The 20585-nt window shown below is 42.0% G+C and overlaps 1 protein-coding gene across 2 annotated transcripts in view; it reads left to right on the plus strand.

Annotated features, from left to right (window-relative positions):
* Window positions 1-14126, plus strand: part of LOC103175702 (protein shisa-6) — a 92483-nt gene extending 78357 nt beyond the window's left edge. For both annotated transcript variants that reach the window (XM_007888871.2, XM_007888873.2), the window contains 2 exons: window positions 11945-12070; window positions 13099-14126. In XM_007888871.2, the coding sequence (XP_007887062.1) occupies window positions 11945-12070; window positions 13099-13694 (722 nt within the window). In that variant the 3' untranslated portion in view covers window positions 13695-14126. The remainder of the gene's footprint in view (window positions 1-11944; window positions 12071-13098) is intronic.
* Window positions 14127-20585: the final 6459 nt, after the last annotated feature.

Below are 20585 nucleotides of genomic sequence, written 5' to 3' on the forward strand. Positions count from 1 at the left end.
AACTGTGGTGAAGCCCTCTTTCTCTCTGTGTGTCTCTCCCCACCATCACCCCTCCCCACTAGTCACTATTGATTTGTTTTGTAATGAGTCTTTGATTTCTGGAATGAAGGAAGGAAAAGCTGCATTCTCTAACTGGGGAAATCAATGAACCGCTGTCAGACATAGTGGCATGATATCTCCTTCCCTCTACACAGTACTTGTGCTTGATTGAAATGTCTAAAATTCTCAGGACAAGTTAAACATATGGGGTAGAAAGTCCACCCAGGGTCTAGGTTTACTCTATTACATTGCGCTTAAAAGCCTATCACTTGGTCATCTCCCCCACACCGTCTCCCTGGTTTGGAATTCAATCCTGCACTGGTGCTCAGTACTTGTGCTTGAATGACAGCTCTGGTTCACCAACCCTTCACCTTCCACTAGGATCTCAAAGTCACCCCGAAGGGTTTTTCTTAAGGATAAAACAATCCCGAGAATCATGCTTATTGCTTCCGATAAAGAAACAACAAACAAACATTTTGACGGTACCTTAAAAATAATGCTTGTGTTCACTCTTGGTACAGTGCCTTTCACATTGGAAGAACACCTCAAAGGGCTTGAAAGGATTTACTGAGAAGTGTAGTGACCGAGTATTTTGGTAGACATGTTTTGAAGCAATGAAGTGAATTGAAGAGGGAGTCGTACCAAAACACCAGTTTTACACCTGTGAATATAAACTGAATCTAATCAGACGACTGATGTAATCTTATCTAAAAATTGCACAATCTGACCCTGTGGAATGGGCCCAGGAAGGGATTACAAATGTAATGAAGCTGTAAGCAAAGCAGCTTTCCTCTAGGACGAAAGTATAATGCGAGTTAGCTCCAATAATATTTTAAAAGAGAAAAGTCTCACACCAGCGGCAAGACAGAAGTAATATAACTAGAAATCTCTCGAGTACTTTGCTGTGAATGGCCGCTCTGCTCTGAATATAAAGCCAGCTCACAGAACTTCCCAGTTAGTGAGAGAACCGTAGCTTCTGCTCTCTAAGATGCTTGGTTTCTGATAATTTACAAAGTCACTTGTCTGGAAAATGGTTTAAGTGTAACTACAATAATGTTGAAGAGTTGACCGATCAAGTCGGGTTCACATCAATTGCCACAAAGACACTGACTGAGTTAAAGCACGGCCTAACCCCCCACACAGTGAGATTCCCAGTTTGATGTGACTGAGCCAATATGGTGCCAAGGGTTCTTCAGTAAGAAATCCTGGGAGAGTTGCATTCATCAGCCTTTCAATGAGTAAACTCTACCCAATTGTCAGCCAGGGTCCGTCGGTACCTGTCATAAAATCTTCATAATACGATCTGCATTGTGCTTTACCAGTGTGAAACTGTGGAAAAAACAAATAAGGCGGTACTAGCTTTAGTTAACACCGCAAGGTTTCCGCTAGTACCTTTAAACAATTACCTTGGGACGTACAAATTTTCACTGGTTTCTTTCTGGAGTCCCGTAACTCAGTGGTTAGAGTGCTCGCCTGGCAAGTGAGAGGACACGGCATGGAGAAACCCCAGGCAAGCCTCCCCACTCCATATTTGTCTGCAGAATGGAACTTCATTGGTCTTCACATCTGTTTACTCTTGGTTTACCTATGTAACATGAAACCAGCATAATTACAATCACTTGGGATTGGCCAGTCCAACTCAAACTCCCACCAGTGGTGAGTGCTTCTAGAAGTGTTTCCAAAATTGATGTAGCAGACCCGAGATGAGATGGATTATTAAATTATAAATTATTTGAGGAGCGAGGAACATTAAGGTGCAAATTTTAAACAGTCCTAGAGTTTGGTTCATGCTGTAAAAATTAAAATAATAATCCTTGCATTTGATATAGCGCTTTTCACGTCTTCTCGACGTCTCAAAGCGCTTCACAAAATATACTGTGAAGTGAATTGACTGTATATTTGTGGGCGAAACGCAGCAGCCAATTGCGCACAGCAGTGTCCCCACAATAGTGAACTGGGACTCCCATAATCCACAGCAGGGCCCGAATGCATCGTATCAAATTTTTCATGCCATTATTTGGGAGAAGTCATCTTTTTTTTATTAAAGAGTGATTTTTAGTCCATCTGATGAGTAGCAGATTGACTCTCCTGAGGTTGTACAAACTCTTTGAAATGCAGATTACATGCAAATGCCTTCCTTTGGCTTGAAATGAAAATGTTCACTGGCTCCACCAGTACTTGGTAAAGTGAAATTTAAATCAATTTTCAATTTTTCGAAAAGCTTCAACAAAATAACCTGGGTTTAAAGCAAACGGCAACATGTCACTGACTTTCCCCACTTGGGAAATGCCAAGGAGAGCTCTGTACATAATACAACTCCGACATTAAACTCAGAGTTGGCTCTTTATAGAAGAAAATCTACTGATTGTCAAGATTGCCCGCAAAATACAGTCACCTCCACTTCATTCCCTATGAAACGCTTGTGATGTTCTCCTAACGTGAAAGGCTCTACATCAAATGTAAGGATCATTATTAATCATTAGTAAATACAATACAAAATTACACTTGTAAAGTGTCTTTCACGTCGGGAGGACATCCCAAGGCTCTGAACAGTCAGGGATTAGGACCCAAGCCGGGGAGGGGTGTTTGGGATCAGGGAGGGTGGGGGTAGGAGGGTGGCCGAAGGCACGGTTGAAGAGGGTCTTGAGGCATGCCTTGAAGTAGGCAAGTGGGGGAGCGAGGTAAAGGGAATGCGTGATGGAGTTCCAGAGGGTGGGGGCAGAGAGGCTGAAGGCCCAACCACCGATGGCGGGGGACATGGAGCAGGCTGGAGTCTGCTGAGCGGAGGGAGTGGACAGGTCGATAAGGAGTTAGCAAGTCGGTGAGGCTTGGTGTGAAAGAGGACACGAGCTGCAGACTTCTGGATGATCTGCAGCTTGTGGAGGGAAGAGTTGGGAAGTTGATGAGCAGGGCATTGGCACAGTCGAGCCTTCTTGTAATGAAAGCATGGATAAGGGTTTTGGCGGCCTGAGGTGTGAGGCAGTGGCAGAGTCAGGCGATGTTGCGGAGGTGGGGGAAGGCAGAGCGGGTCATGGCACGGATGTGGAGGAGAAAGGACAGCTGAGGGTCGAACAAGATTAATAATAGTAGTAATAATAAATAAATATACAAATAGTAATAATAAATAACTAATAATATAATACTATTAATAATAATACTGTAGTAATAGTAAATGAAGTTACTATTAGGTAAATGTGACAAACAGCGTTTTGCAAAATTACCGCAATGTCCCACAAACAGCCTTGAAGCCAACGTTGAAAGATTTAAAATCAGTTTATTGATTCATTTATCAATTCGTGAACTTAGCAATTGATCTGCAGGATAATTTGGTCAGAAACTCAGTCATTGGGAAAGAGTTGCAGTGGGATCATCAGGGTACGTCTGCACAGGTGGACAGGACCTGCGTTTAACACCTAATCTGATTCGAGACCACAGCGCTTCTCCAGCTGAGCTGCTCAAGTCCATGACCCAGAGACATAAGGGCCACCAACTGAGACAAACCGACGCTTTGAATGAAATGGTGCAGAAAATTCAGACCAGTTTCCCTGGCTGTTCGCAACATAGAGATCAGGGAAATTAACAGCAAACAACAAAAGGTTGAGTGAGCGAGCTATGCAAGTCACAAACCATCAAAAGAATTACGCTTAATCAGACACAGTTCCTTCTTTCTCATTCAAGTCACAAACTTAATCATTTTAGTGCTCACACATGCTGGTACAACAGTGCCCGTGTATTTGATAGATATCAAATTAAATTAATGGGGACCGATTCAAAATCACACACAAACGCTCCACTTTCTATTTATTTGCCCGACTCTATTCAGAAAGTTTTTAATCAACTAAAAGGCATAATTTCTCCTGTGGAACTGCAATCAGTTGTAAACGCACCAGTGAGGTTTTAAGTGATGTAAATGTATAGTTATTGGGCAATGGGCATTAATTAACTTAATTGAAATGTGCTAATGCAGAGCTGTGAATCAGATGATGCTTTCAGCAAAGACTGTGTGGAGATTGACAAAGTGCTGACTGGTTCTCAGCAAGACACAGTTGATAAAGAGAATACATGTGGGACAGGAATAGAATGCAAAGTATTTGGGTTTTAGATCCAGCTTGTGCTAACCATGTGTAAACGCACGTAGCAAAAAGATTACAGGTTTCTATCGATTATGTAATCAGCCAATTAAGTAATTACAGAGTTCAAGGATATTATAATTCAATAATTTTTCACTTGAGAGGAAACTAGAGGCCTGCAACAGTTTACATTATACATTAACATTTCGCCCACAAACTATACAATCAATTCACTTTACATTATATTCTGTGAAGCGCTTTGAGACAAAGGGACGATAAGGCTCTATATGATATGCAAGGATTATTATTATTATTTAAAGTCGGGAGGACATCTCAAAGCACTTCACTCAGCTGCCTAATTGTATCCAAGCTTGAGGGAGGGAGAAGAAAAAAATAACTGAAACCGCAATCAAAAAGATAGAGAAATAGGACATGAATAGGGAGGAAAGCAGGAGCACAGAGTGTAAGGAGGTGAAAACTGAGGTGTTAATAACCTAAGGTGTGGGGAAGGAGAACAAAGGTAATTTATAGGACAGGGAATTCAAGCCTCAAATGGTAGGATTACCATTTAAATTAATTGTCAGTTTTACTAAAGGGTTGTTCTCTCGAAAAATTACTTAGCTTTAGCGTGTAAATCAGACGGGAGACAGCACACAGCAACTGGTTAACCCATGAATCTGCAGCACAGACTTTTATTGCTCCCTGCACCTTCACTTTTAGTTGTTTTTATTTTGTATCATCTCCCCACTTCCCTTTCTCAAGCCAGACAATACAAGACCACTGATTGAGGCCAGCCCCTATCTACCCACTGCCCGAAATTTAACCAGACGTCTGTGAATTTGCTAGTTATTCACAATGCGAATGTCATGATAGGGCTAGACCAAAGAGTCCCCTCACCAGTCTTTTGCTGACTTCTTGCCCATCTCTCTGCCCTCTTTCATCAACTCCCGCACTTCGCATTAGTACGGTGCACTCAGCATGGGGGTGGATTGGCAGAGAAAGGGAGCGCGAGAAAGAGAGAGAAGATATTGTGCTTCCACTCTCTGCGAAACTCTTTCACGCTTGCACTTCGCAGGTGCGCTGAATAAATCCTGGGATTATATTCGAGTTGACATGCTGTTGTGGCAGTGTATCCAATTAGTGCATGCTGGGGCAACCGTGTGCTTGGTAAACACTTACAATCTGTCCAGTTTGCAAGCAATGGGAGGTTCATGTTTCTCCAGACAAGGACAGACAGACAGTGGGATAACTCGCTGGTGGGTCAGACTCGCACCATGCTGACGGTAACTTTTATTGCAAAAACAAAACCCCTTACAGAGCGGAACAGTTAAGCCAATTATAGACAGTAGCTCCTGCGAGAGCCCGGAGTTAGTATCTCGGTGTTTGCTAGCAGTATTGCTGGCTGCTGCCCAATCTCTTGATTATCCCAAAAGATCAGCCGAATGCTAAAGGTCCCCGTCACCGATATGTCTGTCTGTTTATGTGGGGAAGGAATGAGTGGTCTGGTGTGTGAGTGTGAGAGAGAATGTATACATACATGTCACAAAATATACAGTCAATTCACTTTACAGTATATTCTGTGAAGCGCTTTGAGATGTCTCAAAGACCTGATAAAGCGCTGTATCAAATGTAAGGATTATTATTACTTTAACAGCAATTTGTAGTTATCCGGAGCCTTTCATAAGGAAGATTTCAAAACGCTTTACAAAGAAATATGGAAGGGTTACCAAAGGCTAAGCCACACAGATTTTTTTTTAGAATGCTTATAAAGGTAGAGGTGGTGGGAGCGAGGCAAAACATAAGAATTAGGAGCAGGAGTCGGCCATTCGGCCCCTCGAGCCTGTGCCCCGCCATTCGATAAGATCATGGCTGATCTTCAGACCCAACTCTAATTACCTGCCCTATCCCCATATCCCTCTTTTTTTAAACATCTATCAGTCTCAGCCTTGAAGATGTTCAAGGACTGAGCATCTACAGCCTTGTGGGGGAGTGAATTCCATAAGTTCACTACCCTATGAGTGAAGAAATGTTTCCTCAACTCTGTCCTAAAAGGCTGACCCTTAATTTTAAGACTGTGACCCCTGGTTATAGATTCTCCTACCGGGGAAACAGACCCTCAGTGTCTACTTTATCAGCCCTTTAAGAATTTTGTTTCAATAAGTTCTCCCCTAATTCTTCTGTACTCTAGAGAATACAGCCCCAGTTTATTCAGCCTATCCTCATAGGTCAGTCCCCTCATCCCAGGAACTAACCGAGTGAATCTACGCTGCACCCCCTCGAGGGCAAGTATGTCCTTTTTTAAATAAGGAAACCAAAACTGCACACAATACTCTCGGTGTGGTCTCACTAAGGCCCTATACAGTTGCAGCAAGACTTCCCTACTCTTGTGCTCTAAACCTTTTGCAATGAACGCTAACATGCCGTTCGCCTTCTTAGTTGCTGCTGCACCTGCAAACTAACTTTTTGAGACTGGTGTACAAGGACACCCAAATCCCTCTGCACACTAACACTATCTAATCTCACACCCTCTAGAAAATAATCTGTTTTTCTATTTTTGCTGCCTAGGTGAATAACTTCACACTTCCCCACATTAAATTCCATCTGCCACCTACTCACCCACTCCCCTCACCTATCTATATCCCGTTACAATCTTTTTGCATTATCCTCAGAGCTTACTCTCCCACCGAGTTTAGTGTCATCTGCGAATTTAGATACGTTACATTCAATGTCCTCGTCCGGATCATTGATGTAAATGGCTGAGGCCCAAACACTGATCCTTGTGGCACTCCACTAGTCACATTCTGCCAATTCGTGAATGACCCGTTTATCCCTACTCTGTTTTCTACCCGTTAGCCACTCTTCAATCCATGTTAATATGTTCCCATTAATCCTGTGGGCCTTAACCTTGTGCAATAGCCTTTTGTGTGGCACTTTGTCAAATGCCTTTTTAAAATCTAAACATACTACATCTACTGGTTCCCCCCTATCTAACCTGCCAGATACATCTTCAAAAAACTGACAGATTAGTTAAGCGTGACTTCCCTTTTGTAAAGCCATGTTGGCTGCCTAATCTTGTTATGGTCTTCCAGGAATCCCATAACGACATCCTTAATTAAGGACTCAAGAATTTTCCCTACCACTGAAGTCAGACTAACTGGTCTGTAGTTCTCCATCTTTTCTCTCCCACCCTCTTAAATAGTGGTGTCACGTTTGCAATCTTCCAATCAATGGGAACCGTTCCAGAATCCAGAGAATTTTGGAAGATCAAAGACAAGCCATCCACTATCTCAGTAGCCACCTCTTTTAAAACCCGAGGATGTAGGCCATCAGGTCCAGGGATTTATCAGTTTTAAGACCTGATAATTTACCTAAAACCATTTCTTTACTAATATTAATTCCTCCAAGTTGCTCACTAACATTGTCTTCTTGGTTCCCCTCTATTCTTGGTAGGTTTTCAGTGTCTTCTAAGGTGAAGACAGTAGCAAAGTACTTGTTTAATGACTCTGCCATGTCTTTGTCCCCTACTGTAATTCCCCCGTCTCTGCCTGTAGTGAACCCACATTTACCTTTGACAGCCTCTTCCTCTTCATATATTTATAAAAACTCTTGCAGTCTGTCTTTATGTTCTTCGCTAGTTTGCCCTCATATTCCATTTTCTCCCTCTTAATCACTTTTTTGGTTCTCCTTTGTTGATCCCTAAAGTTCTCCCAATCCTCGGGTTTACTACTCATCTTAGCTGTTTTATAGGCTTCTTCCTTTAACTTTATACTGTCCCTGACTGCTCTAGTTAGCCACGGTTGGGCCACCTTTCCCGTGGCATTCTTATTCCTTAAAGGAATACGTGCTCGCTGGGAATTTTGCACTCCTTAAACGTCTGCCATTGCTGGTCTACTGTCAAATCCTTAAGTCTAATTTCCCGGTTTATTTTGGCTAAATCCTCTCTCATACCAGCAAAATTGGCTCTTCTTAAATTTAAAACCTTTGCTTCAGACTTAACTACTTCTCTCTCTAACTTAATGCTAAATTCCATCATATTATGATCACTTTGCCCAAGAGGAGCCTTAATTTCCAGTTTCCTGATCAGCTCTGCTTCATTACACAAAACAAGGTCTAATATGGCCTGTTCCCTGGTTGGACTCCTCAGCAAACTGATCCAGATAATTATCCCAAATACATTCTATAAACTTTCTCTATCATACTTTTCCCAATTTGGTTGTCCCAATCTATGTGCAGATTAAAATCACCCACAATTAATGTTTTTCCTTTGCTACATGCTCTGCTAATTTCCTGATTTATACCTTGAGAGATACTGTGACTGCTGTTTGGGGGTCTATAAACTACTCCCACTGGAGTTTTCTGCCCCTTCTTGTTACATGCCTCTACCCATACTGACTACTTCCTGCTTTTCTGATTTAAAATCTTTCCTCTCTACTGTTTTTATCCCATCCTTTATTAGCAGGGCCACCCCCTCGTTTACCACATTGCCTATCTTTCCTATACACCACGTACCCTGGAATATTTAGCTCTCACCCTTGATCTCCCTGTAACCGTGTCTCAGTGACGGCTTCCAGATCATACCCATTTGTTTCTATTTGTGCATTTAACTCATTTATCTTGTTTCGAATGCTTCGTGCATTCAGATATAGCGCCTTTAATTCTGACTTCAGGCTATTAGTCCTACTCACCAGTACCCTATCCCTGGGCTTCCTTTCCCCGTTTGACACCCTTTCCTCATCTCCCTGGTTAATCTGCTCTCCCACTTTCATCGGTCCTAATTTTAATTGTAAAGGATTACATGTGATTGAATTTACACCCCCCCCTTAGTAGTTTAAAGCCCTTTCTACCTCCCTATTTATTCATGTTGCCAGGACATTTGTTCCAGCCCTGTTTAGGTGGAGTCCATTCCTTTGGAATAGCTCCTGGCTCCCCAATACTGGTGCCAGTGGCCTATAAAGTGAAACCTCTGCCCTCCGCACCATACTTTTAGCCAGGTATTCAGCTCTTTAATTTTTTTTCCTGTACCAATTTGCCCCCGGCTCAGGTAATAATCCCAATATTAACACCTTCAATTTTCTAATCTTTATCTTAACTCCCAATTCCCAGAACTTGCTCCTCAACTCATCCCTACCTGTCCTACCTACATCATTGGTCCCTATGTGAATCTTAACTATTGGAATCACTCCCTCCTGCTTCAAATTTTTCTCTAGCCCAGAAGTGATGTCCTTTACCCTGGCCCCAGGAAGGCAACAGAGTCCTGTGGAGTCCTGTAGCTCAGTGGTTAGAGCACTCGCTTTGCAAGTGAGAGACCTGAGTTCAATTCCAGGCAGAGGGCGAAACCTTGGGCAAGTTTCCTTACTCCACACAGAGCCTAATAATAATCCCTCCAAAAAACAATAATTAAATTGGTCATTTTCAATCTACGACTGTTTGTGGGACATTGCTGTGCGCAATTGGCTGCCGCGTTCACCCACAAATATACAGTCAATTCACTTTACAGTGTGTTCTGTGAAGCGCTTTGGGACGTCCTCCTGACGTGAAAAGCGCTATATCAAATGCAAGGATTATTATTATTATTATTATAGAGTCTTCTTGTCTCCTTGCTACCGCTGCAGAAAAGTGTGTCAGTCTTCCTGACTCTCTCATCCCCAATCACCACTATATTCTTTCTGACTATTCCCAGTGTGGCCTCCTGTATAGAGGTGTTGGGGTAAGTTTGCCCATCTTCCTCACAGACTTCCTTTTCCACACAGGTTGTAAGTAATTCATACCTGTTGGACAGGGTTAAAGCCTGGGGTTCCTCTGCCCCTCTCTTTCAGGTCCTCTTACACAACTGTCTGACCATCACCCAGTCCTGTCCATGGCTGGCAACAGAATGATCCCAGGGACTCATGGGAGTGTCTGGCTGCAGGATGAAACTCTAATGCTGCACAGTGTCTCCACCTGAGACTCCAGCTCAGCTATTCTGAGCTGGATCTTCCTCAGTTGCAGACATTTGCTGCAGATGAAGTTACCCAGTCTCAGGGCACCCTCCATCAACTCCCACATACCACATTCCTCACACATCACCTGCCAGGTCATTCTCTCCTCTCACTCTATTTATCCCTGTCTTATAGTTGTTTAGAAGATATACTTCCCCCTCTGCACCCAATTCTCACCTCACTCCGGACGTAGCTCACTCTGGTCTCTCTGCTCAAGTGAGGCGCTCGCAGCTTTCCCCTTTATATACACTCTGGATGCAACCAGTTTCCAATTGGTCAGCAGTAATTTAGAATTAACACCTAATCAAGTGATTAATCAGTATGTTGCTTGTTATTGGTTAAGTCTAACTCTAATTAGTTACAGCTGCTCCCTGTAGAGTTTCACCACAAGACCAATCTACCAGTGGTATCAACAGTTTTAACAGTTTTTAGTAGCACCACATTTGAACACTTACAATAGCAGTTCCCACAGCAATTCCCACTCTTACCCAATTCCTTCTCACTCTGGCCTTGTCTCACTTTGGACGTAGTTCACTCTGGGCTCTCTGCTCTTAGACGTGGGGGAAAACTGACCATCGTCAGTACAGTACTCATTTACAGTCTAGTGGTTAAGCACTATTCACACATTTGTTATGTTAATATTAGTATTATCATGCATGCTTTTTATCTTGCATTTAAATTTGTTCATTCGGTTTGGGCAAAAACAAAGCTGAATTTGCATTCCTGAAATCTAGTTCTATATTGATGGATTCTGAACACCTGAACACCCTCAGCATTTTGATTAAACAATTCAATATTTAATCATCCCGGCACCCCATTAATTCCCTCAACCCTCCTGCCAAACAGAAGCTATATCACTTAATTTTCAATTCAGATTTCACTTGTTATTTATATCTGGGAGAACTGTTTTACCGATATTGCGCAAATCAGTTTTTGGAGTTGATTAGATTTTCACTGAGGAACTCAAAATGGTTTGTACATGTACACACTTCATGAACTCAACTACCTGAGGTACCAAGAACACAGCAGAGTAATTGTGAGCGAGGGCTTCGCTCACACGCTCACACAAGAACATTATGTAACATTCTGAACTTTGCCAGGAAGGTGGTTGAGGGCAGGACACTGGACTTGTTTAAAAAAACAGCTCAACGCTGTGATGGCAAGACGGGAGGGTGAGTATTATGGAAGGATGAGATAAAATGGGCCAATGGGGCCAAAAGGTCCTCTTCATCTGACGCGATCTTGTGAACTCAATGATGGGTTGTGGAATGTTGGATGTTGTGGAGAAAAGTAACAAAGATTCACAATCGTCTCCTCTGAGGAGACCTGATAAGGCGCTATATCAAATTAATATTATTATTAACAAGAGCAAATTGTAGTTATCCGGAGCCTTTCACATGAAAGATTTCAAAACGCTTTACAAAGATGAAGTGGGACATCCTCCTGATGTAAATGGCCTCACACAAACTTACATTTGTATAGGTCCTTTCATGTCAGGATGATGTCCCAAAGCCCTGGGCAGTCAGTGTAAATCAGGCTTCTCTTTCAGGTACAGAATTTACTAGCTGTGCTACACAAGCAGTGAATTGTTTAAGATAAATGAGTGTAACAGGGAATACCACTTTCCATGAAGAAAGGATCGATAACCAAGTCTGTATAATGGAAAACTGTTCTGCCTAATGACTGAATCCGCTCTCCAAAATTCTGGATTACTCCGTAGCTGTGAAAGGTGCAGCAAACAGGCCCCACGGCTTTTGTTTATTGGGGTTTAATGTCTCGGGAATGGTTTTGTAAAGCGGCCGACAAATCGGAATCTAACCTCGATCGTTCTTATCTGATTCCATTCTATTCCCGCAGAAAAACCACGGATGAACAGCATCCTTACATCCGCGACGGAGCCCTACGATCTTTCTTTCTCAAGATCCTACCAGAGCCTATCCCATCTCCCGCCATCGTACGAGTCTGCAGTCAAGTCTGACTTAAGCAAGTATTCTTCACTAAAAAGATTAAGTAGGTGTCTTACAGCAATCCATTAATGTTATTGTTCCCCCGTCATATTCTGGACCTCTTAGCTACCACAGGTTATCCCCTCACCCAAAGCACTGATAGATTAACACAGTGCCAGCTTGAACCCCAATGCAATGCACTCATATACAGCCTTTCATTTAAGGCAACATTTAAAAGCATATTTGCAGAGTCAGCAGTGAGAAAGGTGGAACGTAGGGAGGCCACCAATGGCAGGTCCACAGGACAAGTGTTTAGAAGGGATTAGACGTCCAAGGTAATTTGGTGGGTGAACGTGGGGCGGAGCGAATGGGAGTTGATCAGGAAACTTTAGAACAGGGAAGTAACCAGGTCAGGTGGGAGTACAAACGAGAGAATTCCAATCCACCCCTAGACTGTGAGCGAGGGCGGTGCGAAGCTCAGATACGATACATACAGTAAATCGAGACCAGCCCCCAGTAAAACTGCTTCACACAAAAGCATAGAATGTGGCACCAAACAGTATGTAGCCTCAAGGTCAAGAGACACTAGAGACACCTACAACTGGGCAAGAAAGATTTATGCAGTGTGGGACAGGCAGTTATTCAACTGATGCCAGTCAGCTCCGGCTGTCTGTTTCCTTGATACCTGGTCTCTGAGGGGATAATTCTGTCAGTGTTTATCAGCAGGAACGTCAGCCCATCCTCCCCGCAATCCAACACACTCATCGCTACATGTACCCATGTGAATATTGTTTGCATAATTCTATTTTAAATTGCAGATAAATGACTGATGTGTGCAGTTGAGGCAAGTCTCTAAACTAACTAAAGTCTTCCCAGCGTAAAAGGCGCTATCCAAGAGTCATTTTGTTATTTGTTGTTGTTGTAAGGTCATGCACATTATGCGTATCACTACATCCGACTCCACTGGTGTCAAATTACCCCAAGTAACACTACGATCCAACCCCCTCTCGTGTGTAAAATTGGGAGCTGAAGCTCATTGCGAATGTATTTTCTGTGCTTTCACAGGCGAGAAAGAGATTGATGAATACTACATGAAGAAGAGACACCTGCCAGACTTGGCGGCCAGGGGAACTCTGCCTCTGCACGTGATGAAAATGAACCCAGAACAAAGTAACTACAGAGACAGACCTCGCCGGCCTGTCAGGGCCATGTCCCAGGACAGAGTCCTGTCCCCGGAGAGAGAGGTGGCTCAGCAGTGCATCATGGCTTACGAAAGAAATCTGTCCGAAGAGCAGCTCTTGTCAGCCGAACGCCTTCAGTCGCAAGATCCCCTCCTCTCCCCGGATAAGGTCATGTCCTTGAAACGCACCCTGTTCCGAGAGAAGGCCATGTCCAGAGCCTTGTCCCAATCACACACAGATGTCTTTGTATCCACACCAGTCTTAGACCGTTATAAGATGACAAAAATGCACTCGCATCCCAGTGCCTCAAACAATTTGTACAATACCTTGAATCCCAATCAGGCGAATCAAACAAATCACATCGTTGCCAAGCGACATGCCTTTGCTTCGAGACGGCACAACACAGTTGAACAGCTCCACTATATCCCAGGACACCACCATAACTACCGCACAGCCAGCAAAACAGAAGTAACTGTTTGATCTTAATAGTGTGCATTGCCGATTTCACGATGAGAGAGTGTGGAAGGTTTGCCCAGAGGCGAGGCGTTGTGAAGCCGCACTAATTACTTGTGCCCTAATTTCTTATAAAAAAAACGAAAGCGCATTCGTTCATCCAAGCAAAATGGTGTATCATACCAGGCTTTAGTCTCTTCAGAGACATTCAGCGTTACTTCCCATCTCATCTAAAGGTTCCCATTTTAGTTGGTGGATGAGAACAATGGACCCCAGCAATCTCATCCAAGTGACGTGACAGTTTCTGTCAAAGGAAGCCATGCGACCTGACATGGTATTAAAGGGCTTAAAAATTATAAAGTCAGTGGTCAAAGATCTAACCAACTCGTAGCACGTTTTGGAGTAGATAGATATTTAGTGGAAATTCCTGGTTATTAATTTTGTAGATAGACAAATTTGGTGTTTTACTCACCAAAATGCTTGCGTTTTACTTTACATATTTAAAACATAGTCTGTTGAGGATTTCCATTTTCCAACGGCCTGAATAATATATTAATAGGAAGTGTAGGAGTTCATGGATAAACTATTTACAGCTTAAGCATTTCCATGGTACCTCTAGATTCCTTTAGTCCTGCGAGTTACAAGACGGTAACTAATGATGTTCCAGAATTCCTGACCTGGGATGTCACCACTTCAGGAGGTAGGGCGTTTGGTTGGGGATGTCCTCATCATGAGAGGGATGAGTAATATCATCGTAATAGTGGTAATATATTTGAGAATTATTCTCAAGAGAATGACATTTGGCGGATGGTGTGAAGGAGAGAACAGTAGGAACTCGGTTCCGTTCCAATGGACGATGGCTAGATTGATTATGGAACACGAAAGGGCTGCTCATTTTTACTTTGCATTCATTGATCCTCAGTTTGCTTTTAACATGGTGCAAAGCGCCAGATCATGTGAGGAATGAAATGACTGGTCACCCCCACCCACAGACTGAGCAAGTTTCTAGACTTGGGGAGTGAAATGAATGAAACAGAAGACAAACAAAACAATCTACTCATCTAAGTTTGGTAGATTTAAAAAAAACTTTGGAAAGCTTGCCTGGCATCTCACTTACATTTTCAGAAGAATAACAAATACTGGAATGATCTAGAAGCAAGATAAGTTTGATTTCAGTGTGAGTTTTGTGCATTTTTTAAAAATCTCTCTTATCTTCCTTTTGATTCTTTTATTTCTGGCATGTTTTCTTGTCTCATTCCATTATTTCCCAATGAGGTTTTAACACTTTTCTTTTTAACCTGATCTCTTCTCAGTGCATTCATTCTTTCTCTCAAGATTCCATTTCTTCTCCAATCTTCATGTTTTTCTTGCTTCAGCACATTAGCAATGATTTTTATAGAAGTGTGGACTCTGGCGAAAGCACTGGATTTACTGAGCTGCCACTACACCAAGTCAGGCTGGTCAATGAAGGTGACTTCATCACTGGCGAAAGCCAATACTGAATTTTGGGCAGGCAGTATGGATAGAAAGGGAGTTCAAGGGTTATGGAGGTGGAAAGTTTTGATCAATCAACAGTAATGAGGCAGCTTAACCCTTACCAAGATGTAGTTGTTGGACCCGCCAAGTGGAAGTAGTGGAAATTATGTGTTTAATTGTGCAAATTGTAGATAATCCTTCAGATGGTTGCTTGTGGGGCACGATATACATAGGTCGAAGAGACTCGAGCCACGGTGTCTCGGGGACTAGTGAAGTCTGAAGTCTTTTACACAAGGTTACATTGCGGACTCCTGGAATGCAATTGTGGTGGATTGTTTCAGTGCATTTGGTAACATTGGAACCTTTGTGCTAAACAGTCTATTGAATGGTAACTAACCATTCAATATATTTATCTCCGTTACTGATACTGTTAGTTATCAAGTTCTTCAGTGCTGACAGTATGTTATTGGCATGGTGCGGTAGGATTGGAAATTGTGGACTGGTCAGATGGACATGAAGTGGCCTTTTCCTGTCCTAATATTATTTGAAGTCATTCGTAATTTTTAAAGCCTATACATTTTTCAAAGCTATAGAGGTCTATGTTTTCAGATTGGTTGAAGGCTGTTCTTGTCAGCGGACTCTGAAACAAGTGTTTGCGTTCATCATTTCATGCTTCCTTCTCAATGCCATGTCTGGAGGGCAACAGATCTCACAGCTGAGCTATTTGAGGCCAATTTTGCTTGGAGCAGAGACTTGCGATTGGATCTGGGACCATAAAGAAAAACTGGATTCATTGAAGCAACAAACAGCTTGATGATGTCAATGGAAAGACAGGAAGGTGGGCATTCGGCAAAGTGAGATCAAATGGGCTGAAGGGCTTTCTTCAGATATGGCTTCTCTTGCGATCGTTGAACGTAAAATTAGCAAAGGATGATCAGAGCCAAATGCTTACACCTGTGGATTCCATTAGGTGGGTTCCGATCCCAGTTTACACTAAACTCAGGTCTTCAATAAATGAGTTCCAGCAAGTTGCGAGATAAAGCTCTGCAGAGCAATGCACCGTAATGTCCTTGGAAAAAACAAGGCCAAATAATTTAAGAGGTAAGTAAACCTCTTATCAACCAATGCAGAAATTGTCTTGATGGCAAATGTGTACAGAACCGTGGGCCAGGCTTTAAAACAAAATTAAGTGAGGAAGCGAGCAGAATAAAATATGGGTTTATTTCATTAAAAAAGTCAATTCCTTTGACCCATTTCCTCTTCATGTGAAGCAAATCTGCAGAGAAGTTACTATTTTCCCTCACCCCTCCCCACCCTTCACAGTAAACTGAATTAAGCTCTTTGCTTTAATGACTACATTGAGTTGGAAGACCCAAACACAAAAAATATCTTAAAAAACGCCCCAAAGAATTGGTCAGTCCCAGGGCAATTTATACGATTGATTTTGAACCAATGCCAGTGCCTGTGTTGCATGAATTTATGGTCCTTTTGCTGTCTGCTTCAGATCAGGTCAGTTAAGAAGTCAAAGTCTTAACCCATGTTGTTGGAATTAATTAGAATTGAATGTTTGCAGAAGAAACCAGAATGGAGTTGGTGGAGAAAGAGAGAAAGGCAGAGAGGAAAAAAAATTTGGAAAGTTGAAATTGATATGTCATGGTAATGCTCTTTCTAGATATGTAAATAGGATAGTAACTAACTGAGTAAAGGTAATGCTTGGCACCCAATGTATTTTATTGATTGAAGCACAAGAGTAGGTTTGACTTAACTCTTTAAGAATGGTATATTTAACAATGTTACAGTGATGTAGTGGGAACTCTGGACAGAATGGTTCAAAGCCTAGAGGGGGGGGGGGCTATCAGAACATGGAGTTGACAGAGCAGGGGTTGTAGAGAGGTGATGTGAGTGATTGCGTTTAAGAAGGTAAGATAGAGATTTAGCAATTTGTGGTGTGGTTTGAGTATAATGGACTGCTTACATACAAGCGTTAATTTGAAAGTGCTAAAAAAAAATTGTAGTTATCCAGTGTTTCTCACCATGTTCTCAGATGGCAGCTCATTGACCAGAAATGTCTCTGGAACCAATGGCATGATATCTATGTTTGTTTTTGTAAAGTGGTGAAGGTGCCTCCCCAAGTTAAATGAATTGAGCCTTGAGTACGAGTTGCCAAGTGTAGTCCACTAGAAGCTGTGCTAACACCGATTGAGTCCAAATACAGCAGACGAACATGTGTATCTCATCATGGTAGACAGCTAGTTTTTTGTCCGAGACTGTGGATTGTAATGCATTCAGAAATACATTCACTAGTTGAAAAACCCGGAATTAGAAAACGCTTCTCATCTCGGCAAGAAACATTTGACTTGACTGTAAAGATTTATATTCATTACAGAAATCGGAAACTGTACAGTATGGAAGACCATTCACCCCATTGTGTCTGTGCTACTGCTCACTCTCCCTCATAGCTATCTACTCTAATCTCAGTCCCCTGCTATTTCCCCAAACCCTTCAATACATTTCCTGAAGTATTTATCCAATTCTCTTTCAAACATCACTGTGAATTCTGCTTTTAACAGTCAGTCAGGTGTGGAAAGTAAATGTACATTGTACCCTCCATGTAGTAACATTATTAAATATTTTTTCCCCCTCTCCCTATGGTGATAATTTATGGAATAGGAGGAGGAGGTGAAGGAGAAGGGGAAGAATGGGATATTTGGCAATGTTGTAGAGTTATACAGAGGATATATGTACACAGTTTGAAATTAGATTAAGCATAATTTTCCACTGGCATTACTATGTACAGTCTAGATATCAACAGAAAGTGCTGCAGGTTAACCGTGGAAGACAACAGTGCTCACAGGGATAGAATGGTAAGTGACTGGGAAGCAATGTTGAACAGCCAAGTCATGACAATTCATTGCTGAGGGGTTTGCAACAGATGCTAAGTGTTGCATTATGAAGCCGGTAGGAGTCATAACTGCAACATAATCGTAAACTGTCCATGAATCTTTTTCATTTACAAAATGCTCGTTGATAAAATTTACAAAATGCTCGTTGAATTAAATCGTCAAGATCCCTGGTTTGGGGAGGAGGGGAAAGCAATGGGAATGACACAGATCAAGGTAAAAGAACAAGTGTACGTGTTGCATAGTGTTGCAATGTAGTTTGAGAATCAACAGGACACGTTGGTTATTCATAGAGAATCATACATTGTGGTGCAATGGGGGCGTGATCTCACTTCAACACAAGAAATGGGCTGAAGACAGGTGCCATCACTGGGTATAGCTTTAAACACAGAAGACACACACACATAGGTGTTCTGTCAAGTCTTGGACCTTTATGTGGCTTCATTTGATGGAAACTGTGATTGTTGTCATCTCAGAAACCTGTATCAGTTTATGTTAATTCTACTTATTATTAATACGAATCCAACTACCTGTGAGGTCTGCTCCTCTAGTTTATCTCATTTATCTGCAGGCCATTCAGTGTAGGACGAGTAGCAACCATTCAGCCTTTCACCATATATAAACTTGGGTGAAGTTTTATATCCCAGAAAGTTTTGACCTAAGCTTCAAAACTAGATGCAGTGTAATAGCTTATTACCTTGATTAATAATGATTACAGATTAGAGACGTTTTGTAGCTAGTACTTAACAGGCTATGAGACGTATTGTTACTATAAACATTTTTACTTTAGTATATGGGGTGGGGGGGGGGTGTGGGGGTGGGGGTGTGGGGGGGGAACGTATTTGCTAAGAGAGAGGTGATGATTTTGTGTCTTAGGTCTTTATGGATTAAATGTTTATGGTAGTATACATGACAATGTATCTTTGTAACCGTTACTTTGCACAGAATATTGGTTTCAAGTTGAATAAGCTTTAAGATAAGCAGTATTTGACTGTTTCTCTGTAATTTAATTGCCGTACTACTTACCCTGTAAAAGCACATCCTATATGTACTGTATACAAAACTGTAACAAGTTTAGTAAAAAAACTTAACAGTCCCCCAAGGACGTTTTTTTCACTTTGTCAGTTACAATTACTTATGGATTCAGAAAAAAAAATTAAACCAATTTAAACAAATGAAACTGGCGGTGGTTAATAATTAATAATGCTTCATTCAGCTCGATGAATCCTACCCTGTCATTTCCAGCGATGTCTCCTAATAATAGTCGTTGTATTTGACACAGTGCCTCATCAGGTCTTCAAGACATCTCAAACCGCTTCACAGGATATACTGTAAACTGAATTGAGTGTATATATTGTAGGAAAAACATGGCAGCCAATTGCACACAGCAGTGTCCCACAAACAGTCATGGATTGAGTGAACAAATTATTATTTTTTTTGAAGGGATCATTAACCCTGGAAAAGTGATCTGCCAATCGACTAACAACTGGGTTTCTATTTACTGCAGGGTAAACAGAGACGTGTAGAGTAAGGAAACTTACACTCAATACAGGAGTTACTAGTGGGATCTTGCCTGTCCCAGCATTTGCCACCAATACAGAACTCTCCACCATTGATGAATGAGATCTATTAAATTTGTGAGTTGTATTGTGTAATAACAAGGCAATAGCAGAACACAGATATTTGTCTTCATTTTGAAGTCCTCAATACTTCAATCGACCTGTTTAAAGTGAATAATTGACATCGGGTTTACTGGGGTAAACAGTAAAAAGAACTGAACTACCGGCTTGTCTCAGAGGCAGTAAATCTTTAGTGCACGAGAACACGAGCTGACAAAATGTAAATGCCTCGTGTGATGCTTTCCCATCAGGTCTGTGCCTCACCTCAAGGTGCCAATAGGTTTGAGGAAATTAAGTACTTGTGTTTTACCCAGTGACTCATCACAGACTCAAACATCTCAGAGCGCTTCACAGACAACGTGTTGCTTCGAAGAGTGGTGTATTTTGTTAGATGGGCAAACAAAGGATCTACGCCAGCAACATCCCACACATTGTCACCAGGTGAACGAGAAATTCAGTTTGTTTTGGTTGTGAATTTCAATGAGGGAGGAATATTGGTGAGGATATCAGGAGAAACTTCCTGCTCCTCTAAAATCCTGCTTCTAGTATTGTGGAACAAGCAGATATTTTCTCCAAAGAATAATACCTCCGATAATTCAACCCTCACTCATTACTGCACTAGAGAGTCAGCCAATATTATTAGCTCAAGTCCTGACCCGTGTGTGTGTGTGTGTTTACCGGCTGTCAATCGTATGAATAGATGGCCAGTTCCAGTGTTAATGGATGACTTACGAAAGGTGAGTCATTGATTGGCTGAGTTTTTTTCAAGCTGTGATCAGAAAGCTGAGTGGATCAGGTGCGATAAGTCATCCATTAACACTGGAGTTCCACAGCTGACAAACATAAGCAGATTTTCAGCTAACATCAAAGCACTAGTGTCAGTCACAGGAGTGATGGGACCTTGTGGTCCTTTAAACTGTGAC

This window comes from Callorhinchus milii, unplaced genomic scaffold (assembly GCF_018977255.1).
Source record: "Callorhinchus milii isolate IMCB2004 unplaced genomic scaffold, IMCB_Cmil_1.0 Scaffold20, whole genome shotgun sequence".
Lineage (NCBI taxonomy): Eukaryota > Metazoa > Chordata > Chondrichthyes > Chimaeriformes > Callorhinchidae > Callorhinchus > Callorhinchus milii.